Source organism: Leuciscus leuciscus, assembly GCF_965113295.1.
Source record: "Leuciscus leuciscus genome assembly, chromosome: 13".
Taxonomy (NCBI): Eukaryota; Metazoa; Chordata; class Actinopteri; order Cypriniformes; family Leuciscidae; genus Leuciscus; species Leuciscus leuciscus.
This window is the reverse complement of record NC_138737.1, coordinates 29868111-29895464: the sequence shown is the minus strand read 5'-3', so window position 1 is coordinate 29895464 and position 27354 is coordinate 29868111. Positions and strand designations below refer to the sequence as shown.

General features: G+C 36.3%; 1 protein-coding gene across 2 annotated transcripts; it reads left to right on the top strand.

Moving 5' to 3' along the window:
* The first annotated feature begins 1686 nt into the window (after nucleotides 1–1686).
* dpp9 (dipeptidyl-peptidase 9) lies at nucleotides 1687–23958 on the top strand. 2 transcript variants are annotated; one of them, XM_082189457.1, is made up of 21 exons: nucleotides 1687–1843; nucleotides 5733–5823; nucleotides 5924–6162; nucleotides 7217–7329; nucleotides 7455–7628; nucleotides 7736–7904; nucleotides 8519–8629; nucleotides 10102–10230; nucleotides 11109–11170; nucleotides 11254–11354; nucleotides 13768–13945; nucleotides 15685–15844; nucleotides 16853–16932; nucleotides 17020–17172; nucleotides 17953–18088; nucleotides 18173–18318; nucleotides 18932–19078; nucleotides 21445–21597; nucleotides 21936–22078; nucleotides 23065–23176; nucleotides 23264–23958. In XM_082189457.1, exons 2-21 carry the CDS (start codon nucleotides 5768–5770, stop codon nucleotides 23354–23356), a joined length of 2655 nt encoding a protein of 884 aa, XP_082045583.1. In that variant the 5' UTR covers nucleotides 1687–1843; nucleotides 5733–5767; the 3' UTR covers nucleotides 23357–23958. The 2 variants fall into 2 exon arrangements, with proteins under 2 accessions (XP_082045583.1, XP_082045582.1); XM_082189456.1 differs by having other exon boundaries at nucleotides 7733–7904.
* Nucleotides 23959–27354: the final 3396 nt, after the last annotated feature.

Genomic DNA, 27354 nt, shown 5'->3' with positions numbered 1-27354 from the left:
TTTAAGAACGTTTTGTCCTCATATTTACATACATGGAAGTCAATGGGGCCCATTCTGGAACAGTCTTATAAAGTTTTCATAGTTAAAATGCATTCTCGTAACCATGGGAACGTTAGGGGAAGTGATTGTTGGGTTCCTTTTTAGCTGGGACTGAACCTAATGCATTAATCAGGACTTTGAATGTCCCTTCATTAACAGCATTTCATCTGATTCTAAACTAAACACTCTCATTGTCTTTCTATCCCTCACAACTCTGCTCATGCGTTCCATTCCACGCCACGCCATCTTTAAACCAAACATCCAGCATCTCCAGACAACCGTTAAGGTCTCTCTTCAACTTGAAGCATCACTGGAAAATGACAATATTTGAAACTCCATATGAAACAATTCATATACACAGAACACAATTTTGTGGCGTTTTCTTTTTCTATTGTGTTGTTTTTCGCATGACTTGTTAGATTTGTTAGATAGAGTTATATGTTTTAGTTTGTGTTATTTTTCCTCTTGTGGTGGGGTTGTGTTTTTGGTTTAGAAAATGTAATCTTTGCTCTTTATGATGCCGTTGTGTACTTCCCAGAGACTCTTACAAAATTTAGTGTACTACTAAAATGTGAATCTTAAAGTTAAGTATTATCTGGTACTTTTGTAATTCAAATATTTAATGCACTTAGAAACTTTTAAACTCTGGAAAAATTTAAGAAATGTGGCTGTAAGAAATGAATATGCAAATAAATATGAACAGGGCAGCACAGTGGCATAGTGGCACTGTCATCACCTACTCGAGTGTATGTGTGTGAGCCCGGTGATGGACGGGCCATATCCGATCAGCATGTTTTGAACGTTCAGAAAATATTCAGAAATAACGTTTTCGTAACATTTCCAAAATGATAGAATGGAATGTTCCTCTAACGTCCACATAAACCAAGGAAAAAATGTTCTTAATACGTAAAAAAAAAAAAAAAAAAATATTGCGTTTTAAAAACATTCAGAAATAACGTTTTCATAACCTAATGTTAGCAAATCATTCTAAGAACATATTTTTGTTAGGGTGTTACCAACATTCTTCAAAATATCTTCTTTTGTGTTCAACAGAACAAAGAAACTCAAGTTTAGATACAATTTAAGAACAACATGATGGTAAGCAAAGGATGACAGAATTTTTATTTTTGGAGTGCTCTTTGGTCTGATTTGTATGATTTCTGGTCGTTTTTTTATTTTATTTTATTCACAGAGGCCAATTGTAAAGCTGCTATATGTTTTTTTTTATAACTATATAAAGTATAAACTTTATAAACTTTTTAAAGTATATATAGTTTAAAAACTATATAAAACAGCTTTTGCTTCACTGGGGCTATACAGCAAAAATACAGGAATTTCAATAATTTTGAAGTTAATATTCTTTATTTTTTCAGTGTTCTTCATTTAAATATTTTATTTTCATAGCACACAAATAATTTTGTGAGAAATGAAAGGACTTTTAAATATATTACATTTTATACTTACAGTATATGGTTAAATATTATAATAGTTATCTATCTACCATAAGCGAAAAGTGTAATATACTAATGTGATATACGTTTATTCAGTATATATGTATGTCTCGGATTCATGTATTAATTTTTAAAGTGTTTTTAATATAATGTAACTGAATGCGGCGAGACGGAAAGCGGAAGTAGGAGTTTGTCGGCGCTTCCGGTGTGGCTGATGATGTTCTGTTGGTTTTCATCAGCACTCATGACTGTCGCTTTGTGCAGTTCTCGCGCTTATGGATTCTGTTTTTACCAGCAAATACGTTTAAGAATTCAACAGGTCACAGATGAGAGTTTGCTTTGAGGGTCTACCTGTAAGTACCCACTTGCGATGTTGAGCGATCATGAGTTGAAATGATAATGTTCATAACAAAGCGGTTTGCTGTGAGCGGCCCGTCAACAGAGGCCGAGCAGACATGAAATCAGCTGATGATCTCTGACAATCACCCGCACATAACGATCATCATATAGAATAATCTGACGATGAGCTGATGAAGGTGCTTTAGTGTTTGACAGTATAAAGCTCATCTGATAGACCTGGAAAAAGCAGAGAGATATTTATGCTAACATGATATTATCACCTGATATTATTATTAGCATTACTAGTATTATTAACTGCCGACTCTACGTGAGATCTGTTGTGTAGAAGACATGATTCACAAGTAATGATATCGTTATTTATTAAAAGTGTAATTTTGGGATTGATTTGACTTCCCGTCATCTAGATTTGATAGCAGCTCGGCTAACTGTTAGCACAGGCAACACACACGTACAACCGGTCAAACATGTCTTTGACTCATCAGCTGATTCTGACTCCAGTGATCTAAAACATCTGATAGCTCACACAAATCACTTACAGATCGGTTTAAAACATGTCACTTCTCAGTAAATGTGTGTTAGTTGGTAGTAAAGGCTGTTCATCTGCGCTAATGGAGTTAAAACATGAATGTGTGAGTGACCGTCGTTTGGATGTCATGGGGCGTTCGGTACTTTTTCCATCCAAGTAACGCATGTTACTGTAATCGAATAGAAATTGAGAAAACACCCGTAAATCCGAACAGTGCTGGGTAGATTACCTACAAATTGTAGTCAGTTACTGATTCCAAATTACAGGACAACATTTTTTGTCATTAGTAGTGTAATCCATTACAGCACACATTTAAGGTAATATTCATGACTACTTTTATATTACTTTTAGATTTCTTATGACCTAACTTGTTTATCACATTGATTTGAATAGGATAATCTTGTACCATATTAATATAAAAAATTAAAAATGAAGAGAAAATATAGTCCATTCTTTATCAACAACATGTAGTGCATTAAATATTACATTAAGTCAGGGTTTCCCAGACTGGGGTTTGTGATTGAACTGAAGGGGGTTTGTGTGGTTCAATGAAAAGCTATTAATTAAATCATACAAAAAATAAATAAATAACTTTAAAAACAATGAAAATAATACTTACTAAAAAGATGTTTTTTTTTTTATGTTTACCTACATGTCATGACCATTAACCGACATCAGAGAACTGTGAAGTAAACTTAATTCTATTTATCAATATTAATATTATTGACTTAATTTTATTATTGACCTAACTTATTAAAATCTAAGGGCTTTACTTCAAGTAAACATATTAGGTCTAAGAGGTCCAGCTGACCAAAAAAGTTGGGGAATCCCTTGGATTGCATTCAAATATGAAATTATATGAATTTTAATGTTTGAAAGACAAAAGCCTTCCAAAAACAGTAATGCATTGCTTGATTCATTTATTTACATGATTTCATCATAAGTGATGATTCAAATAATAATTAATGTGTTTGTCAGGAGCTGATTAGATATGCAATGTTGAAAAAAAAAAAACACTTGTTAAAAGAGAAATTATTTCTGTAAATCTGTTGATCATATGCTGTGTGTGTTTTCAGTGGGCACATCATGACTAGTGGCTGCAGGTCTGTGTGTGCAATTCCACAAACCTGGAAGACCTTCTGATAAGCAGTAGGCTTTTTTGGAAAGGAAAAAAGAAAAGATAAAAAAAAAGTAGTAGTAGAGATAATCAACGAATTATGAATAATATACTGCCATTGTGAGATTATCATGTAATTAATTAAAAAAGTAATTGTAGTCAAGTAGGGATGTGATGGTGAGGAAATTTTCCCACCGGTTAATCTGTGTGAGTACACCTTTAATACCGGTACCGTGCACAATTGAACCTTGCCATTTTGGGATGGCAATTGCTTGAATGGTTGGTGGGTTCATTATAATTTGAATGAAAAGCACATCAACAAAACACTACAATCAATGACAAACTCGCTTATGTTAAACGTAGATCTTTTATTAACAAAATGAATAAGACTGCTTTATTAACAAATAAAGTGTCCTGTTGGGCAAGTTATATAATCAATGTGCAGCTGAACACTGTGTAACACCAACTATCTCAGCAAGCCTAATTACGAGTATTTTAAAATGTAATATAATCTAAATACAAGTACTTGATTTGTGGAATCTGATTACGTAACCCAGATGACATGTTATCAGTTACTACCCAAATCGAATTGTGCATTTGGAATGTGGACCAACCCTTCTGAACTCGCCTGTAACGGCAGCTTTAGGGATTCCTAAACCTTTTTTTTTTATTTGATTTTTTTTTATATTTCAATCATATTAATATTAATGGTTTTTTTTCCACATGTGTTTGAGTGTTTTGAATGTTTTTGGTGCCCATCTGTCTTAAGAAAAGCAGCTTGCTAGTTTTGAAATGCAACAAGTACAACCAATGATTGATCTGTGGCACTTAAACTGGTTCGACAAGAAACTGCCAGATGACAGTTAGTGACACTGCAAACCCAGGTTTACATATTTATTATTTATTATACAGGTTTTAATATTGAGATCAGCAGCTGTTGTTAGATTATGTCTGTAATACAAACCAGGAGCTGCTAGCTGTATGAATATTGTCCTCATACGTGTCTTTTGGAACTCAATAATAAAAGCTCAATTTATAATGTTTTTACAATGCATTGAGCAACACTGTATTTCCGAATAAGAAGAAAGGTTAACAGTCATGTTGGAAACATTGTATATTTTGTCCTTTACAAGCAGGTTCACTGCTTTGAAACCTTTCAGATTAACTTGATAGTTTCAGTTTCCACAGATTGAATGGATGACTGTTATTTGTATAGCTTTTTGTTTGTGTCAATCAAATGTTGTATTTTTAATGGGTCATACCAGCAAAACGTTGTTTAGTTTTCCATTACAGTTTTCACCCTCTCTCTAACCCTTACAATTAAACAAGCTGTTGTAGCTTCTATACTGTTTGGACTTCAGATTAGTTTTTTATGATTATTGAATCTATTCCCATGTGAAATAAGCAACACCAATAACCAATTTATACTTATCTTGTCCTTGACAACCTCTTTTTTGCTCAGTTTGCATTGCAGTGTGACAGGTTCACAAAATGATTAAACTTAACTGTACCACATCAACATTTATGTTAAGATAAGCCATATATAGACACCACCTGGAAAAATATTCCTGTCCTACTTCCTCCTCCACATCACTCTTACCAACTTCGCACCCTCTCACCTAGAGCCGAGATTAATAACATTCCTCATGCTAATGCTTAGTTATTTCTGAAACCTCAGTGGCTTGTATTTCCCTCCTATTGGAAAGTACATAACGACTGCTCATAATTTCTGCGGTAGATTTTGCATACAGTGCTTGCATCTGATTAAATGCAAACTGTATTACGTAATTACTGTATTACATTTTTAAAACGCTCATAATTAGTGACTTTTTTTTATTACGTAATTGCATGTTATTCACACAATGGAAGTAATTCTTTTGTAACATTTTTTGATTTCCCTTATTAATAATTTTTCTGTCTTTTAAATATTTGCAAAAAATCCCACTGCAGTGCTTTTATACGTCCAGAAGGGGGGGTGGGGGTGGAAGGAGGAGATTTTACAGTTATCACGATTTACAGATATTATGTTTACTCAACATTATTAAATGAATATCAGCTCCTGAAAAAACACATCGCAAAATTCTTTATATTATAGCTGAGTTTTAATCTAATTGCATGACATGCGATTTATTAAATCAAATCAGTTTTTCATGAGAAAAGCCCTTAATGAAAATAATTGAAAGACATTACAAGTACGGCATGATATAAATACATGTATGTTTTCTTCTCTATCCTGCAGGTTGCCAGATCTTGTTGAGGGTTGTATGCTGGTTAATGCATAGAGGAAAAAGGCTGAAACTTGAAGACGACACTGAAGGTAGTTGGAAAAGGTACGGCAATGTTTTTTTGTTTTTTTTTTACATTACCCCATTTTATATAAATCAAATGTCTTTTTTGAGTGTGTGGCTGATGGGTCGCTCCTGTGCTCAGTTTTGCAGCTGTCAGAATGACCGCAGTAGATGACATCTCGGACAGCACAGAGGTTGTGGAAATGGAAGACGTCCCCTCCCAGTTTTTTGTGGAGAAGCACTCATGGGATGGCTTGCGTGACATCATTCACGGCAGCCGGAAGTACTCGGGAATGATCATAAACAAGGCACCCCATGACTTCCAGTTCGTTCAGAAGCATGATGAGTCCGGCCCACACTCGCACCGGCTCTACTACCTTGGTACCCTTTTCTTGTAGTTGTGAACACAATCAAACCTTTTCATGAGAATGCAGCTTCTTGTATCAACAAATGCATCAGTTCCTCATTTCATTATTAAAATATAGGTGTTTTTAAATGGTTATGCCGTGGTTCAGTGAAAAAGTGTTCATGATAAAGAAAATGATGAATCTTTTTTTTAAACGCATACCAAGTTAGAAATGAATCATTATAAAACAACCTGAAGCAAACTTGGCTTGTCATAAAAGTCAAATTACCTGATGTAATGACCTAGACACAGTCATGAGGATCTGCAGGGGGCCTCTGATGTCATTTCCTGTTTTGTTTTTCCCCTCATGCATGTTGGTTGGACCACATGACTTTGCTGTTCGCACCACATGACCTTATACACTACTGTTCTAAAGTTTGGAGTCTGTAAGATTTTTTTTTTGAAAGAGGTCTAATATTCAATAAACAGCAAAAATAGCAATATTCTGAAATAGTTCAAATTTTAAATAACTGCTTTTTAAAATATATTTTTCTATTTTAATAATTAACTGCTTTCTGATTTGTTACTCCAGTCTTCAGTGTCAAATTATCCTTTCTTATCAGTGTTAAAAAAAGATGTGCTGCCTAATATTTTTGTTGAAACTGATGCATTTTTTTTTCAGGATTCTTTAATGAATAGAATGTTCCAAAGAACCACATTTATTTGAAATATTAATCTTTTGTAAGATTAAAATGTCTTTACTGTTACTGTTTTAATCATGATGAATGTTTTAATCACAATTTAATGATGAATAAAATGCAATCCTTGCTGAATAAAAGTATGAATTGCTTTAAAACTAAATCTTACTGGCCCTAAACTTTTAAATGGTAGTGTGTCTTTTCTAAGAAATAATACATTCTTTTAATCAACCTTTTTTCTTGATTATGATGTCAGATTAGTTGTCTCACCAACATTTTTGATGTTTTGATTCTGATGAGTCAAGTTTTTCTGTCTTTCTGTTCAAATTGTTCCAAGTTTCTTTCATTTCTATCATTTTCCTAATGTTTTCATCTTGTCATACTTAAATAGGAATGCCCTATGGGAGCAGAGAAAACTCATTATTGTACTCTGAAATCCCAAAGAAGATACGGAAAGAAGCCCTCCTGGTGTTGTCATGGAAACAGATGTTAGATCACTTTCAGGTACAATTTCTTCATTTTGTTCTAGGAATATGATGCTAACAGCAGCATAACCACATATATGAGCGATTATAACATTAATAACTTTAACACATTAATTATATCATTCATTTGTGTTCTTCCTGTAGGCGACTCCGCATCATGGTGTATATTCCCGTGAGGAGGAGCTTCTCCGTGAGAGGAAGCGTCTGGGAGTCTTTGGCATCACGTCCTACGACTATCACCCACAAAGCGGCCTTTTCCTCTTCCAAGCAAGCAACAGCCTTTTCTATTGCCGTGATGGCGGCCATAACGGATTCATTGTGAGTCTAGCTGTTTTTGTTCTGCTGCCCTCGGTTTAATATTTCTGGGAAATTACTTCATAATGCATGCGTGTCTCTATGCCTGAAACTCATGTGATGTTTAGCAGGCTGCCTCAATGAAGCCTGTGGAAATAAAGACTCAGTGCTCAGGGATTCGCATGGACCCCAAGATCTCGCCCGGTGATCCCAGTTTCATTGCTTTCATAAATAATAACGACCTGTGGGTGACGAATATTGAAACTGGAGAAGAGCGAAGACTTACTTTCTGTCATAAAGGTTTGTTGATCTGTTAATATAAAGCAGCAGTTATGTTGTTTACCAATAAGGACATAATCTGGGTTATTTTCAATTTAAAGGATTAGTTCAGTTCAGAATAAAAAATTCTTGATAATTTACTCACTTCCATGTCATCCCAGATGTTCATGTCTTTCTTTCTTCAGTCGAAAAGAAATTAAGGTTTTAGAGGAAAACATTCCAGGATTTTTCTCCATATAGTGGACTTCAATGTGGGGTACAACGGGTTGATGGTCCAAATTGCAGTTTCAATGCAGCTTCAAAGGCTCTACGTTATCCCAGTCGAAGAATAAGGGTCTAATCTAGTGAAACGATTGGTCTAGATTAGACCATTATTCTTCGACTGGGATCGTGTGGAGCTCTTTGAAGCTGCATTGAAACTGCAATTTGGACCTTCAAACCGTTGAAGTCCACTATATGAAGAAAAATCCTGGAATGTTTTCCTCAAAAACCTTAATTTCTTTTCGACTGAAGAAAGAAAAACATCTCGGATGTTTTTTTTTGTTTCTCTTTGAACATTGATCTATAATTAGAGCACGTCAGGTTACAGTGATTTGATGTTTCTGAAATCTGATATCTCTTCTACACTTGTCCAGGATTGAATAATGTCAAGGAAGACCCGAAGTCTGCTGGTGTCGCAACCTTTGTGATTCAGGAAGAATTTGACCGCTTCACCGGGTACTGGTGGTCTCCGGCTGCTCCTGAAGGTTTGTTGATCACCTAAATCAGTGGTTTTCAGCCAAAATCACAATTTTCATAATATTCACAATCAATTGTGGTTAAATGAATTTCAAGAACTGTATGTTCTTCAATAAATACAGTAGTTAGTGAGAACCACTGACCTAGAGAGTTTATGGTTGTTTTATTTCGCTTGCTGAAGCCTTGTTTATACTTGACGCGCTCGCCATTGTACAGTTCTTTAAAACGACAGGGGTCGACTTGAAGTAATTGTTCTCTAAACCATCAGGAAGCAGCCGTGAGAAGGTATACACAATGATGTTTGTTTTTAGTACACTTCACCAAACCCACACTACAAAAGAATCAAAGAATTGTGTAAAAAAACAGTTTGTCTTGAAATTACTACTTGAGATATTAGAACAAAATATATGGATATTAGAACATTTGTATAAAACTAAATGAAACAACAATCTCTTAAATATTTTCTAATTTCTTTAAACATTTTCATTAAAAGAAACACTTTAGTTGGAAATTGACAATGTCAATGTAAACCCATATTGAATCTGTTATTTATGCATTCGTTCCATTCCATTTTCCATTTATTGTAAATGAACAAACTATATTAGGTTAATCCAGTACTAAATCAAGAAGTTAATTGTGATTATTTTGAAAATAGATATGACCAGGTTGTATATACGAGATGCCGCATTGGACACTCAAGACTCACTCATTCATATTTATTGAAAGGGGAAGAGAAACTGGTTTGTGATTGTGTAAGAATTAAAGAGTGTAAAACATATTTTAATAGAATGTCCTTTTTTTAATGATGTTAGACAACGTTTTTATTCATAAAATATATGAATGGACCTTTTTAAAAAGATTTCTCCTGGAATAATTTTAGAATTTGTGTCAAATATTAAATTGAAAGATTCTATGTAATTGTTATTACTGTTTTTGTTATTGATATATGTCTGATTTTGTATATTGATTGTTTTTTAAGACCAAATTGTTAAATTATTGTAAACAATGTATTGTGATTGTAGTTATAATAATTTTTTCAAAATTGTAATTTTGTTTATTGCCATGAATATAGCCATTGCTGCTGATATGGTGTTAAATAATAAATAAATTAAACATTTTCATTTAATTTCCCAAACATTTTTATTTAACATGGACCTTTATTGTCATTAAAAGGGTTTATTTCTGACACTATAGGCTAATTTTGTAAATGTAAGCAATTTAGACTAGCATAAACTAGGTGTCAGAATCGCCTCAAAGTTGTGCACCTTCAGAAGCAGAGTGCGAAGTTACAAAAAAATGTTGTGCACACACCGCGATGATGTTATTTTTTCTGCATGCACTTGTGCAGATGCGGCGGGTATAAATCAGGCTTTGTTTTTGTTTTATTTGGGTCAAAATCCATTTGTACATTAGCCTGATTGGACACAAAATGCATCGACCACCTGCTGCATACCCTTATTCTGTTTATGTTTGCTTGTAGATTCAGATGGAGGCAGAACGCTCCAGTTGCTGTATGAGGAGGTTGATGAATCAGAAGTAGAGATTATTCATGTGCCCTCACCAGCTTTGGAGGAGCGGAAGGCAGATGTGTACAGATATCCTCGCACTGGTAATCACAAACACAAACTGTTAAAAGCCACACAAACATATGGTTGAGAACCAAGAATCAATTCCATTTAAAAAATCCATTTAGAATAAAAATACTACAAACATACAGTGGAACCAATGTAGTTTTTTGTGAATAAATGACTCCTGGGTTGCTAAAGACAACCTATGAACCAGTGAACTGATATTGTGTGGTAAGACTAACTCTTACTGAATTGGTCAAAGAGGTCATTGACTTAACTATTGGACAGCAAGTCATTACTGTCATCATTTCCAAATCCCCTCAACTTCCTCAGTGTTCATTTTGAAAGCAAATTATGATTTAGTTTTAGTCAGTCTTTTGGCTAAAATGCTAATTAGCTTTAGTCATATTTTAGTCATCTGAATATGTTTTAGTCGACTAAATATCGTAAGATCTATTATGAAAATCTAATGGGTTTAGTTAAATTGTAATGCATCAATTAAGCATTTCTTTCAAATGTCCAAACTCATGAAATATTCCTGGAGAAAATATCTCTTAACCTGTTAATATGAATGATAGTTATGTTTGAACATGCAATACTGACACAGATTTAACTGCTGTGACATATAACATGTCTTTATTTATCTTAAAATTAAATAAAGCCACTTCTCATAAAGAGACAAGAACATGGTCTTCTTTTTAATTAATGATATATGCATTCTTTATAACAGTTTGCATGCAACAGTCTTCATTATTTCAAGCGGACAAATTTATTTGTATAAAGTAAATAATCCAGTTATTCAGTCAAGATCATTGAGTGATTTTCTCTTTTCTTTTGTTTTTTGATTAACATTTATGACAGTTGGAGTTGTGCTTAATGTTAATAATTAATGCTGATGATCCCCTCTCGATGCTTTTAGGAAGTAAGAACCCTCAAATTAGCCTGAAACTAGCAGAAATTCGAACTGACCAGAATGGAAAGGTAGGTACCTGTGGCCAAGCTCACTTTTTCTTTCTTTATGCCTGGCTAAAAGGTTTTATAACGATCTCTTATTCTTTTTGTAGATTATTAGCGCACAAAACAAGGAGCTTGTTCTCCCATTCACAACACTCTTTCCTGGGGTTGAGTACATTGCGAGAGCTGGATGGACAAAAGATGGCAAATTGTAAGTAACAACAAATAATTGCTTTAAAGAAATTCACTCTCATGTCTATCCTTTATACTGATGAGCCAAAACATTTTAACCAGTCACAGGTGACGTGAATATTGATCATCTCCTTACAAGGCCACATTTTAAGGTCTGGGTAGATTAGATGGTAAGCAAACAATCAGCTCTCTTAATAAACATGTTGGATTCAGGAGAAATGGGCAGTAATAAAGATCTGAAAGACTTTGACAAAGGGCCAAAATATTATGGCAAGGCTTGTGGGTTGCAGAATTTACCAACATTTGTCCGAGGAGGGACAAACCACAAACCGGCGATAGGGTGTTGGTGGACGCCCAAGGCTCATTGATGCACGAGGACACGAGGCTATGCTGTCTGGTCCGAGCCAACAGAAGGTCTACTGTGGCACACACAATTTTAATGATGGTTATATGAGGAATTTCACAACACACAGTGCATCACACTCTGCTGTGTATGGGGTAGCCATAGACCAACCAGAGTGCCTATTATGATCCCTGTCCACCGTTAAAAGCACCTACAATGGGCATGCGAGCGTTGAAACTGGACCTTGGAACAGTGGAAGAATTTCACCTGGTCCGCTGAGTCCTGTTTTGTTTTACATCACGTGGACTGTAGTGTACATGTGCACTGTTTACCTGGGGAAGTGATGGCACCAGAAAGCTCACTGTGGTGAAGGGTGTGTGATGCTCTAGGCAATGTTGTGCTGGGAAAACCAGAGATGAAAATTTGACACGAATTTTCAGTGCGTGTCTGTGTGAGGTAATCGCTCCGCCCTCTGTGCCGGGAGCAGCAGCTCATTTGCATTTAAAGGGACAGACACAAAAGCGGTGCGTTTTTGCTCTCCCTCAAAAAGTGACTATTTTAACATGAAAACATAAAAATATCTGTGGGGTATTTTGAGCTAAAATTTCACACACACACTCTGGGGACATAAAAGACTTATTTTACATCTTGTGAAAGGGCATTATATCACCCCTTGAAGACACTAACAATTGAATGGCGGTAGACAATTAAGGTCACGGTTTCAAGAACTTGGGACACTCAAGAGACCTTTCTACTGACTGGGATAAACAGCAGGAGAAAGATGGCCGGGTTTTCCTGATCACCTGTGTAAACATGCAGCAGGAGGAATGAGGACTGCAGATGTGACCAGAGCAATAACTGTGAGTGTCCATAATGAAAGACACCTAAGACAGAGCTAAAGGAAGGACAGCTTGATCGTCCTTGCAGTGCCAAACCACGTTACCAGATGTGTTTGAGAACTTGCAAGGGTCTTGGTGAAAGATTGGAATAACATCTCACAGCAAGAACTGGCAAATCTAGCTCAGTCCGTGAGGATGAGATGCACTAAAGTACTGAAAGCAGCTGGTGACCACACCACATCCACTCTGTTCATTATTCCATTTCTGTTCGTCAAATGTCTGTGAAATGTGTTCAGTTTATGTCTTAGTTGCCAAATCTTTTTATGTCCATACAAATATTTACAATATTTTAAATTTGCTGGGAAAAAAATTTAAGTGAGAGGAGTTAATGTCTTAATATGAAAGGAATAACGTAAAAAAGACAATTCTCAAAGTGTTCAGTGATCAGGGACTGAAAAGCTCTGGAAAAACGAAACGCAATAAAACCAGTCCATAAAACAAGTTGCCTGAAGTCAGTCTGTAACTTTAGCTGGGTTTGAGCAATAGGTCAAAATTTAAGACATGCACGGATTGGCTGACTATGTGCTCATTTTCACATGGAAACTTGATGTGTCATGATTTTGTAACCGGTGCATTTTTTATGCAAGTTATTAGTTAGTACTTTTAGCATTATTTAGCATGTTGGCCATTTAATTGGTATGTTTTATATACAAGGGTTTATTAACTAAAACTAAGGCCTGGTTTCACAGACAGGGCTTAGATTAAGCCGGAATTAGGCCTTAGTTCAATTAGGATATTTAAGGTGTTTTCATACCTTGTTCATTTGAGCCCTCCAAACGCTTTTATAAACATGCCTTAGAAAAAAAATACATTACTGGTGTGCATCTTGTGATAAAACAATGGCACTGACATATTTTAAGATATTTCAGTGCAAGTTACTTTCAGGTAAAACAGCTCAAACTTGTATTTTAGTCTGGGACAGGGCTTGTCTAAAACTGGGGGTAAAACCGTCTGAAACTGGGGGTAAAACCATCAAAAACAGTTTCATTACTTACCGTAAATTCATTTTATTTCAGTCAAGGTTTATTTCAAGTATATATAAATGTATAATTTATGTAAAAGTATATGTAAATAGTTGTTTTTTATTTCAGCTAGTTGCCAAGGAAAACTTTTTTAGTTTAACTAAAACTGAAATGAAAACTTAATAAAAAAGAAATGACTATTATTTGCTTCATTTTCTCTCCTTCCAGTGCTTGGGCAGTGTTACTAGACCGCAGTCAGCAGAAGCTTCAGATAGTGCTTTTACCACCTGCACTCTTCATACCCGTGAGCATGGATGATCCGCAGTGGGAGGAGCATGTGGAGGCCATGCCTGAGGGAGTCCAGCCCTTCATCATCTATGAGGAGATCACTGACATTTGGATCAACGTAAGACCCTTCAATAATAAGTGTAGTTATGCACTGATATCGAAGTTTACAGACCACAGATTGGCTGATAACCAATATGATGGTCAATATACAGTTCAATTGGCCGGGGGAGTGAGTGAGCTGTGACATTATCTTGCCTAATCAGAATATAGCAGAGTGCAGACCAAAAGTAATATTGTTTGATAGTGCTCTAGTCACTGACTAAAGCAAAAGAAACAACCATGAAGCTGTCAGCACATCACACATATGTATGAAAGATATTTAACACCATGCCATATAGGCCACATTCACACTGTGTACCTTAATTCCGATTTATTGCTCAGATTAGATTTGTTTCTATAGTTGTTCACATTGTTGTTTTAAATGTGGCCAATATCAGATTCCAGTGCGAACTGACCCCTATGCGCAATAGAACGATAAAAGGCTTCACGCAGCACGCTGTCATACAGAAGTAAACACATAGGACTTTAAAGTAAGCGATTACGTGTTTGTGAATGAATCCACACAATATAAAAAATACAAAGACGAGGATGCGGAAAAAGACAGCAGAACTTTTAAACATTTATGATACGAACCCTCGCGTTACATATCACTGACCTTCCACTGACTACCTTTCTTGATAACTTCAGGTATGTCAAATCTTTGAAGTGACTTCCATGAGCGCAGAATTGTGACATACGTTAATCTACAGTGATGTAAAAGTCGAATGAATTCCTATATGACCGTTGGCAAAACGTCTGACCTGTATTGGATTTTGGACCACATATGGAAGTGGCACAAATCTGTATTGAAAAGATCAGATTCCATGTGGTTTGTGCGGTTTACACTGTCATGACAAAAACAGATCTGAGTCACATATGAGCAAAAAAAAAACGCACATTTATCTGCTGTCTGAACGTAACCATAGAGATGTGAAAGAACATATTAAAATGTGGGGTCTGTAAAAAAAAAAATATTTTTTTTTTTTTTTAATTTTTTCCGGCCAGTTATATATTAGTATAAAAATAATACCTTTATCAAGGAATCATTAAACTGATCAAAAGTGACATATGTTGTAACATTATAAATGTCTTTATTATTTAAAATAAATGCTGTTCTTTTGAATTTTATGTTCTTTAAAGAATCCTAATAAAAGTGGCAAATCCCATTTCCAAAAAAATATTAAGCAGCACAACTGTTTTCAACATTGATTATAATGAGAAATGTTTCTTGAGCACCAAATCAGCATATTACAATGATTCCTGAAGGATCATGTGACACTGAAGACTGGAGTAATGGCTGGTGATTATTCCATTTAATTAATTATTTTTTTAAATATGAATCATTTTTATTAATACACATTTAAAATATGAAGTTGTTTTAAAATTGTAATATTTCACAATATTACTGTTCAAATGAATGCAGCTTTAATGAGCATTAGAGGGAAAAAAATTCTTACCGACCCCCCAACTTTTGAATGATAGTCTATGTATTCTGGAATGTTATACTAGAGGACTAGTTACTGCAAACTGCACAAAATACTCAGGATGAATCTTTTAAAAGCAGCATGTGAAACGGTACACATAATGTGGGATAATTGTGGGATACATTTTCCATGCAGATGGTCATGCGGGTCTATGCACACAGAACATTTGTGTACTATATAATTGAAAATAGTATAGGAATATGTTATTTCAAACATGACCATAGTCTCGGTTTATTTGACTTTTGTATTAATTTCTTGTCTTATTTCCCAATAGGTCCATGATATCTTCTATCCCTTCATTCAAACAACTAATGACAAGATCAGCTTCCTGTGGGTGAACGAATCACAAACGGGCTTCTGCCATTTGTACAGAATAACCAGTCTCTTACAGCCAGGCTGCCAGCAGTGGTCCAGAGAATACAGTCCTTCAGAAGGTCAGTGTTAAACATGCAGTTGTGTATGTCTCTTTGCCCAGATTTGATCAGAAGTGCAAATATGCAGATATGATGCAATGAAAACGACACTGTCCAAATTAAACAAATTAGTGAAAATGTTCTGACACCCAGTCAAGCAAATTATACATGATACCATTCAAATAAAAACTCCCTAATGCATCAAACTTGTAAATGATGTGTTACCCTACAAAGAGGCTTTGCTTTCCATACTAGTCAATACATTGAGGAAAAAATGTGGCACCAAGCCGCAGCAACCCTGACTGATCATCTTATGAGCATAAATATATTGAAAAAATATAGATTTTCTTAACACCATATTAAAAATGTAATACATTTTTATCAAACATACAGTGCTTAGCCAAGCAATAGTTCATGAAATTTTACTTAGAAAAAAATCAGTTATTCAAAATAGTTTTTATACTATTATAAAGCATAAAAACAATATCTGTTTTGTGAATCATATGTAACTTACCTCTATACTTTACAGGCCCTACTTAAGTGAAGTACTGAGTTTGGATTGAATATGGATCTGTGATATCCGTAAAAATAACATACTGTACTTCTGTCCAGTTGATCTGCCACATCCTGTACAAAATTCCAATCTATATCACTAGATCTAATGTTTCTATGTGTGAGCTCTCAACCACTGGAGCTCTGCAAGGACTGCCTCCCTCATTTTCAGAAGTAATACAGATAAGAAAACAATTTCAAAGAATAAAAATAAATACAGAAAATAATAAATTAAGGAAAGAGTAATACAAAATAAATTCAGTATTATTTTTAACAAAAAATGTATTAATTTATTTATTTTCCTATTACATTTACTTATATATTTATTTATTTAAGTATTTATTTTTAATTTCTGCAGGTGTGGGCCTCCATATTTACGTGGTCACGTTTTTAATTATGGCTTGTCCTTCTATCAAAATGTAAGCATGGGGCCTTGTAATATGAATGACTTACCTTTTTTATCACTATTATTATTAGATGATTTTAAATGCCAGATAGAAGAGGAGGTGACTATAACGAGTGGAGAGTGGGAAGTCTTGGCTAGACACGGATCAAAGGTTTGCTGTATTATTCAACAAATTCAAAATACAAATGTCTTGCACACATTCCCGTTCTTTAAATTTTTCTTTCATCTATATTTGCAGATCTGGGTCAACGAAGACACCAAACTGGTGTACTTCCAGGGCACAAAAGACACTCCACTTGAGCACCATCTTTATGTTGTGAGCTACGAATCTCCTGGAGAAACCGTCAGACTTACTAAGCCGGGCTTCTCTCACAGCTGCTCTGTTAGCCAGGTGTGTGTGTGTGTGTGTGTGTGTGTGTGTGTGTGTGTGTGTGTGTGTGTGTGTGTGTGTGTGTGTGTGTGTGTGTGTGTGTGTGTGTGTGTGTGTGTGTGTGTGTGTGTGTGTGTGTGTGTGTGTGTGTGTGTGTGTGTGTGTGTGCGCATGTGCGTACCAAATCATTGGTGACAAAATGGCATTATGAAACGTACAAAAATAGCAAATGATTTTTCACAAAAAAAAGGCTGAACCGTATTTATTTCTGCCAAAGAATCCCCTGGAAATATAGTCTGAAGAAAATTGATAGTTAATCATTTATTTTCGGCTTAGAATATCCAGAATTTGCAACTTTTTTTTCCAGTTTTAGTCAAGAATTTCATGTCATTGCATCATGGGTTGTATCTTACAGGGTGCATGGGTGAGGAAAAATAGATGTTACAATTCACTAACACATTAGAATACGATTATATACATTGATGTTAGATAATACAGTAGTACTGTGAACTAAAAACAATACTTTTACAGCATTTATTATTCTTGGTTTATGTTAAGGTTAATATATAATTTTTCAAATTGCATAAACATTAGTGTTAGTTAAACAAGCTAACATTTTTAATTAATAATTATTCTGGTTATTGAAAACCATACACATGACTAAACACAGATAACTGATGTAGATAACTGTCCTGCAGTATTAAAAAAAAAGCTTTATTTTACAATATTTTGCAGAAGCAAACCAAACAGTGTTCCATGACCGGCAGTCTCACTCTGTTTCTCTGTTCTGTTTCAATACAGAACTTTGACATGTTCATTAGCCACTACAGTAACGTGAGCACCCCTCCGTGTGTTCATGTCTACAAACTGACGGGTTCTGACAGTGACCCCATACACAAGGAACCGGAGTTCTGGGCGAGCATGATGGAGGCTACAGGTGAGGTCAGGGTGATGTTGCACAGCTGTTGGAAAGAACAACAGATGCGCTGATAACCTGTTTGCTTTTGTCTGTGTTGTGCAGGTTGTCCAGCTGATTATGTCCCTCCTGAGATATTTAGCTTCCCTGCCAATTCCGGTTTCCGCCTATATGGAATGCTGTACAAACCACACAACCTGAAACCAGGAAAAAAACACCCCACAATCCTGTTTGTGTACGGCGGCCCACAGGTTGGTTTGGCTGAAAAGTATCACTATAGATTTTTTTGAAAACTGCCCATTAAGATTTAGTAATAGTTTCACCCAAAATGTAAATTCTGACATTTGCTCACCCTCGGGATGTTCCTTTGGCTGGGTCTTTCAAAGCTCCAAAATAACAACAATAAAAAAATGATACATTTGGCCTGTATAACTTGTGCAATATGTGATTTGTTTATGAAACTTAATTGATACAGTTCCTGAGTTCAGTTCACTGATTATTTGATATGGTTTCAGGCATTCACAATCCATTGGAAGGAAATATTTAAATACAAACTTTTTTTTGCTCTGATTCTCTATGAAACTGTTGTATTGTTTGGAATGTGGTGCCACTTGTTCTTTGAAAGCTCCACTCACCATTTATTGTAACTGTCAAAAAAAAAATCCCCCATGGAAGAATTAAAATACAAACAATATGAGAGTGAGTAAGTGATTACACTTTATTTTTGGGTGGGCTATGCCTTCTGAATTGCAGTAATGAATTGAATGTCTTTACATTTCGGTTTGTGACACCGCTAAAAGTTGCATTGTAAATTCTTTAATATGTCTACTATTAACATGTTTCTCTTTTTCTTTTGTTTTTTAGGTGCAGTTAGTAAATAACTCCTACAAGGGTGTGAAGTATCTGCGTCTGAACACGTTGGCGTCTCTGGGTTATGCAGTGGTGGTCATTGATGGAAGAGGGTCATGCCAAAGAGGCCTTAAGTTTGAGGGGGCCCTTAAAAACAAAATGGTAACTAGAACTGACAGTCTACAATTGTAGCCAGACATTTGACTCTGAACAACATCACAGCAAATATTTGCTAAGGAACTGCCACTTAGACAGGAAGAGATTGTTTGTTTGATTGTATTTAAAACGAAAAAAGGTGATTGTTCTTATAATATATATTAACATATAGTCGCTGTCGGGTGGAAACCTTGTATCTCCAATAAATGCTACTTTTCAGGAAATGGAAAAAACACAATTTTTTTAAATTATTAAATGCCACATTATCAAAGTTGATATTGTGGCTTTATATATGGCCAGAGACGACATATTATTTAATTAACATTTGACCAAAATCAAGCTCAAATGGAGTTACAAGGTTTTTGACCAGTGAATTTCGGACACGTGTGTTTTGTTTGTTATTAAAACAGACGCATGACCGCATCTGAGGCAGTAAATGCATCACATTACGTTTTCATCAACTTACAGATTATAAAGTTTATTGTCGCTATGTGAGTGCTCAGCTTTTTCTTTTATTTGGCCAAACTCCCATGTTATTAAAGATGAAATGCTATGCATGCACATTATTATTTAAGACTGTATTGGCTATGACTCAACGTCAGATGCTAGACTAAGACACTCCTCTCCGCTATATATTTACATTGCAAACAAGCAGAGATGGTCCAAACTGCGTGCGGCTCACACAATAGAGGCCAGGTGGAGTTATTAGGTTTTACCGACAGTTTGAGGATCCAGTGGAGTGTAGCGGAGAGTAGGTGGTCTTTAGTGGCTGTTTGAACACATTCGACCACATGAGCTTTTACACTACGGAAGCAATCCGGTCGAATGTGTTTTCGACCACCTCTGGAAGTGGTCAAAAGTGGACAAGCTCAAAAAGTTTTAGGCCTGGTATTAAGATGCGTTTTGGTTGATCGGATCACAAGTGGAAGACGCTAAATACAAGTGTAAACGGGGTCTAAAATGTTTTGAGCTTGTCCACTTTTGACCACTTCCATTCGGCCGGATTGCTTACGTAATGTAAATGCTCATGTGGTTGAATGTGTTTGAATAGCTGCAAAAGACCGCCTACTCTCCACCTACTGATCTAACGCGTAAACATTATGGGAAGCACGCTAACCAGACAGGATTTAAACTTTAGCTGGAGACCCAAGTTTGGTTTGAAGACGGAAAATGTACCAAGCACAATGTTCTCTCACCATTCCTGATTTCTATCACACAATCATAGTTCGGCTGTTCTTGCGGCTGTCAGTGCAGAAAAAAAAAAAAGTTGCTGCACTCATTATTTTTTCTGTTTTCTCCGGGCGCATTCATATGTAAAGTGCGTGAGCTTATTATTGTCTCTTTCCTCTACTTCTGATTCGATCGACCAAATTGCATCTTAATACCAGGTGTAAACAGGGGCTTAGACCCCGTTTACACCTGTATTTAGCGTCGTCCACTTGTGATCCAATCGGCCAAACACATCTTAATGCCAGTTGTAAACAGTTGCCTCACATTTAACACATTAGGGTCTGCTTTTAAAAGGTCAGCCAGCATGTGTTGAAAACAGGTTGCATAAATGCTTTATATAGACACAAATATGATCATGCTGCAATTTAAGTGGCTGGAATGGTTGGTCAAGAAATGTTAAGGTGTTAAAATGATTACTGAGTGACAGCTCACACTGGCTCTGACATATGATCCCACTTATTACTCACAGTCAAAGACTGAATTAGACACCTTCAGTTCTGTCCAACTCATCTCTATCACTGCTTATTGAAGTGGTTAGGTGTGATATGAAGTCAATTTGTATGATAACTTTTATTGGGACATGACTACTGCTTATTAATTACAAGTTAACGTTTTATAAATAAAGAATATGTTGTTTTGTCTCAGAACAGTGAGAAACCACCCAACATTCACCCAGAACAAAGCCATCTAGCAACGCCTGTATATACACTGTGGTTCAAAACTTCAAAAGTTTTTTTTTGAAAATGAATACTTTTATTCAGAAATTCATTAATGAAAGGTGACAAAAGACATTTAGAATGTTATAAAAGATTTATATTTCAAATAAATTCTGTTCTTTTAAACTTTCCATTCAGCAAAGAATCCAGAAACAAAGTGTGTCATGGGTTTCTCATGTTTCTTCAGAATTGGACCCTAAACTAAGACTTCTTTCAAAAACATTAAATCATTCTAACTACAAACAATTGAACATTAGTGTGTAAGTAAAATTGTTGATGTATTTGAAAGAAACATTCAAATTACTTTGAATATTTCACATGGTTGAAGATCATTGAATGCAGCATACCAGGCTTTAGGTAAGGTATATAAAACATGGAATATGGGACTCTTTATTCATATTCCTATTATTTTCTCCTCAACCTCAGGGGCAGGTGGAGATTGAAGATCAAGTCGAGGGGCTTCAGTTTGTGGCAGAGAAGTACAAGTTCATAGACTTGAGTCGGGTTGCCATCCATGGTTGGTCCTACGGTGGATTCCTCTCTCTCATGGGCCTCATTCACAGGCCAAACATCTTCAAGGTGAGATTTACAGCTGCCCCAATGTTACGTCATCATCTTAATTTCTTTTTTGCTCAACTGTCCCTCAACCCCACCCATTCATGCGCTTCCACCAGCAGGTGGCGTCTCAAATGCACCTTACTAGAGATTGAATTGCTGAACTTTGTTCCTTTTCTGAAATTGTAATCATGGTCAATTAGCTTTTTTATGCTTTTGGAATTACCATAATAGAAAACAAGAGCTGTATTTTGGATATAAGGGAAGAAACATTTTCAAAAGCGTGTACTTTGAGACTAAAATTAGTATCTGTACGTTTGTTCTGATCATGTGTTAAGCAAGTTACCCATTCTGTGCTCCAGGTGGCCATAGCAGGAGCTCCTGTGACGGTGTGGATGGCATACGATACTGGCTACACCGAGCGCTACATGGACGTGCCTGAAAATAACCAGCAGGGATATGAGGCGGGCTCCGTCGCACTGCACGTCGACAAACTTCCCAACGAGTGAGTTACTGCGGCTGAGGCCAGAGGACGTGCAACGTTTGTTTCACCCTAATTATATGTTCTTGGCATACAACTTCATCTCAGTGATTGTCTTCTAACCTTAAAAAAGCCCAGCATCTAAAGTCGCTTGGATTTTGTTATAATAGTCAGAAATGTCTTTTATTTTTTTTGTAAGTTTGAGCGTTTAGACAGGATTTTGCATGTTTTTTTGTTGTTGTTGAGTATCATATTTAATATTATTTGAGCCATGAAAGCCTGATGGATGAGATATGAGAATATGGAGGTCATACTTAAGGAGAGAGGGAAAAAAACACTTCAATTTTATTCAGATGTGCCAACTGAGCAGAGAAAAATAAAAAAAGATTGGTGGGGTTTCTGAAATTTATATGGCCAAAGTTTAAGATGAAATTATAATAGCTTGCAATGTAAATGAATGAGATCTAGCACTACTTGCAAAAAAAAAATGCATATAAATATAAGTTGTCGCTTTATATCTCCCAGTAAGATGATATTTAAATGCTTAGTTTTATGATCAAATTTCAGTAGTTTTTATTGTGTTGGGGGGTTGCGTCGCTTTAAATATAATGCAATGCAATACAAAATAATGATGATTTAAAGATGTGTAAGTAAACATTCCTCAAAAGCCTGATGTATTGTATTTGATGAATTTTAATATGATTTTTCTTTAAAAAATATATAAACTATCAATCGAGTAAGACGAAAGAAGGCCCATTGAAGATTTTGTACTAAAGGTTTTGATCATGTTGATGGATATGATACAGTAGGCTTTATAGGGTTAAAATACCTTCTCAAAAGTTTCTCCCTATTTTGAATCTATGTAAATTTCATCTTGAAGATATGAATCTCTCCAGTTCGATCAAACCATATAGTTAACTCCTCTCAGAATGTATTATTTGAGCAATTGGTTATCTTTTCCCTGTGCTAACTTGACACTAACGTTTTTCCTTTGTTTTTTTTCCCCCAAGGCCAAACCGATTACTGATTTTACATGGGTTCCTTGATGAAAACGTGCACTTTTTCCACACCAACTTCCTGGTGTCTCAACTCATCCGTGCAGGAAAGCCATATCAGCTACAGGTTTGAAAACAGAGTCTTAAAAATATACAATGTTACTATTTTTTTTTTTTTCTCAACCAAATAATTCATCATACTTTTTCTCCATAGATCTACCCCAATGAGAGACACAGCATTCGCTGTCCTGAGTCCGGTGAGCACTACGAGATCATGCTACTGTACTTCCTCCAACAGCACCTCTGATCAGGGCCTTCTCCATTCCCACCCTCCTCCACTTCCTTCAGCAGGAATGACAGAATACTGGTCCATGAACCCATCTTTTGCTTTCTCGCGCTCTTTCTGGAAGGAGTGTCTTTGCAGCAGTCAGAAACAGACTTGTCCCCAAACTTCGTGTCATTTTGCGCATGTCGGCACACTTTTAACAGAAAGGACCCGTCTGAGAACGGAGAAGAACCCAGTAGCTCATTAACCTCATTAAACAGATTTTGGATTATGTGCCACACCTAGGTAATGTTTCTTTTCCGGCTCCCTTTGGAACACTGTTTATGTTGCCAAATGTGTCTTTATTTTTTAAATTTGTAGTTAGTGGCTTATCAGAATACAGAGACTGGATTTCTACACATACATACAGATATGCTCTTATCACCCCATCCCCCTTTTCCTGTTAACTGCTCATTTAACTTAAGCGTTTTCAGTGCTATGAATGCAGTCGTGTTTCGGTCCAACATGAATTCCAGCGTCACTGTTAGCCGCACTCGTGTGGCTCTCACGTAAGGACACCTCACACTACTACCTGCAGTTCATATTTTAAGTGTGTATTATTAAAGGAACATATTTTTTATGAAGTTGTGGCCATCTGACTTGTATGCTGTTTTAATTGAAGTGCCGTATTCTTTTCATTTCAAGATTTCTGGTATATGATGCACTGTATTTCCAAGGGACTCAAAATATTTAATGAGGAAAAAGGGTGGGGCTTGATTTTATTATATCAGGAATTGGTTGGATCGTGAAAGGTGAGTCAAGTCACATTTATTTATATGGCGCTTTATACAATACAGAAAATAAATGTTAATTTTTGTAAAATTCATGTAAAGCAGCTCTACAGAAGGTAATAGTGTCATTATTCAGCCCAGTTTTATTCAGTGTTTCAGTTCAGTTCAATAACTGTCAGTGAAGTCTGTCTGGCTAGTGATGTCACAGGTGGAGCAAGATATTATATTCTGACTTTATTTAGATGGTCAGTTCTTCTGTCCACCCAGTCCATTTATTAAAACTTAAAGGGTTAGTTCACCCAGAAATTAACACAATTTCATCAATTACTCACTCACATAGATACACAAAGATATTTTAAATAAAATCTGAGATTTCTGTCCCACCATTGACAGTCCATGCAACTACCAGTTTGATGCTTCAAAAAATCAATAAAGAGATTGTGAAACTAATCCATGATTCAAGCAGTTTAGTCCAAATTTTCTAAAGAGACTATTCATTTATATGATGAACAGATTGAATTTAGGCTTTTATTCACATTCAAGATCAACAAACATAATCTCAACCGTATGTGCTTGATGCGTAAGGACAAACCTCATTGGTTCTCGCACGTCAAGCAAGCATGATTGAGATTCCGTTTAGCATAACTGATGTGTGCTTTGATGAATGTTTATATGTAATAAAAGCCTAAATTCAATCTGATCATCATTAAAGTGATCGTGTCTCAGAAAATTTAGACTAAACCGCTCAATTCATATGGATTAGTTTTAAGATTTCTATGAACTTTTTGAAGCATCAAAATGATTGTAATGACTGTCAGTGGAGGGACCGAAATCTCTCAGGTTTCATTCAAATATCTAAATTTGTGTTCCGAAGATGAACGAAAGTCATGTGGGTTTGGAATAACATGAGGGGGAGTAATTGACACAATTTAGGTTGAACTAAACCTTTAACTGCAAAACTGATTTATTCTGTATTTTTCATGTTTGTGATGTTACTGTCAATCTGTTAATATTTCCTACCGCTATTATTTCCATGCAAAGAGGTTAACGTCTCGGGTTACTCACCATAACCATGGTTCCCTGAGAGTATGGAACGAGACATTGCGTTACTAGCTGACACTTTGGGGAAACTCCTTTCACAGAAAATACTGAAGCCTGTTTGAATCGCACTATTGCAATGGCGCACTCGAGCGAGGGGCGGAGTCAACCGCTATATAGCTCTGTGCCGAGCGCTATTGCCTCAGAATCTTTCTACGAGAGAGAGCATACATGCAAAGACACTGAGGAGATTTTACACGGCAACTTACGCAATGTCTTGTTCTCTACTCTCAGGGAACCAGGGTTACATAAAATAACCCGAGACGTTTAAAATCCCTGCAGTTTAAAAACGACACAGTCCCAAATAAAAAAAAAAAGAGTTGAAACTGGAAAGAGATAAACGCATGCCTCGTGTAGCAGGTGTGGCATAAGCAGGTAGAAAAGTGCCGAGCGCTCCTTAGGTTGGTCACCGGACCTAGTGGAGACACTAAACCAGTCAGTTCGCAATCAGCCAAGACGGCACAGGGTTGAAGCCACGGCGTTAGACCAGTGCAATGCAATGAGAGGAGAATAAGCAACAATAACACATTGGTGCATTTAGGGCTGCATGATTAATCGCAATAAAAACCGCACGCGATTTGGCAAAGGCTGCGATTATTTTATGCGCAGCTTGTCAGTGGAGTGCGGCTGATTGGTAGTAAATACTGCTCCATCTGCGCTCTCACGCAAGCATGCTAAATATGCCCCACGGCAGAAGTACAATAATGCCCATCATTCCAGGAAATCCCTATCGCTGTAGCTGAAGAAACCATGGAAGAAACAGAAGATTGAAACGCTTTGATTTTAAAATCGCGATAAGCCATCTCGATTTAAGTGTGTTTACATGTAAATTGTGATTAATCGTGCAGCCCTAGGTGCATTCATAACACACGATCAGCTCAGACGAGTGGATCACTGACATAAACGCATAATACATAAGCACAACACGGGTAAAAATGACAATGTCCTGCACTTTGGGAGGCAGGCAGCCAACAGCTTGAGCCTCATGAAAATACCAACGCAGAACAGTGCAGGGTGTGCGATTCAATATATTTGTTAATAATTTAGGACATATAGAAAGCCAGCACTTCACGGGACCGAGCACTGATAAGCCAGTCATCAAGATAATTTGAAATGCGCATCCAAGTTTCAAGGGGGAAAGCGCTCCCTTGAGTTTGAGAGTTTGAACTCTCAGAAAGCGCCGTAATGAGGAGCTCTTTGGATGGGAAAGTAAGTGTACTTTTAGGTCACGTGTCATGCTTGTCCGGGAGCTCGATGGGCCCGCCACACATGCGGAACATTCCTTGAAGAAACATCTCATCTTCTCGCTGGATCGCAGGAGGGGATCGCTGCTTCTGCGTCGTCTCATCGAGGTCCACAGCAAAGTGGGCTTCAAGGTGAAGGAGAAAGATTCTGCGGCATTGGCTATTGCAACTGCAATAGCATGGTTCAGTCAGGCTTCAGTATTTACGGTGAAGGGAGTTTCCCCAAAGCGTCAGATAGTGACGCAATGTCGCGAGACCTACCTCGAAAGGGAACTGATCATAACAGAGCTTATTTACATATAGAGTCCTAAAGTTACAGGAGGCAGCGAGTTTCAGTCAAGAGAGAGGGCGGAAAACGGTCATACAATAAATTGGGGAGGAACTTCAGGAGGAAATATGTATGACCTCTTGAAGATTTGTTTGTTCTTGAAACATGGCTGGGCTGCCTTTTATTTGCATCCACTGTGGATCTGAATGCAGTTTAGCAATGTGAATGAACTTGTTTCCATGGGGAAACAAAAGGAATGAATAGCTGGTATGATTCACAGCATTTTCCAAATAGGCTTTCAAAGTGTCTTATTGCAGGTTTTACATGATTTGTATTCACTGAACTTTTATTGTAGATTTTAAGATGTTAATAAATCTTTTCATTTTAATTATGTTTAAGTTGGTCGCGATAGCCCCATTTAGACATTCTACTAACTATAACTTTGCAACCATATACGTCAACTAATTCTTATTACATGTCTACTAACTCTCAGAGTATTAGTAGACTGTTATTTTAGGGTTAGTAGAATCATTTGACATGTACTTGTACTTGTACCATCAAAATAGTGTTAGCCGACTTTAGCAGTCCTCTACAGTCCAGTTTAGATGGTTCTAATATTGAGAAATGTAAGTGTCATTG

Bases quoted from the DNA above. Each gene is read 5' to 3' on its own strand.
- dpp9 (XM_082189456.1), top strand. From the start codon at position 5,768: ATGCATAGAGGAAAAAGGCTGAAACTTGAAGACGACACTGAAGGTAGT. The intron at 7,330-7,454 runs GTACAATTTCTT...TTCTTCCTGTAG, and splicing joins AGATGTTAGATCACTTTCAG to GCGACTCCGCATCATGGTGT. The intron at 22,079-23,064 runs GTGAGTTACTGC...TTTTCCCCCAAG, and splicing joins GTCGACAAACTTCCCAACGA to GCCAAACCGATTACTGATTT.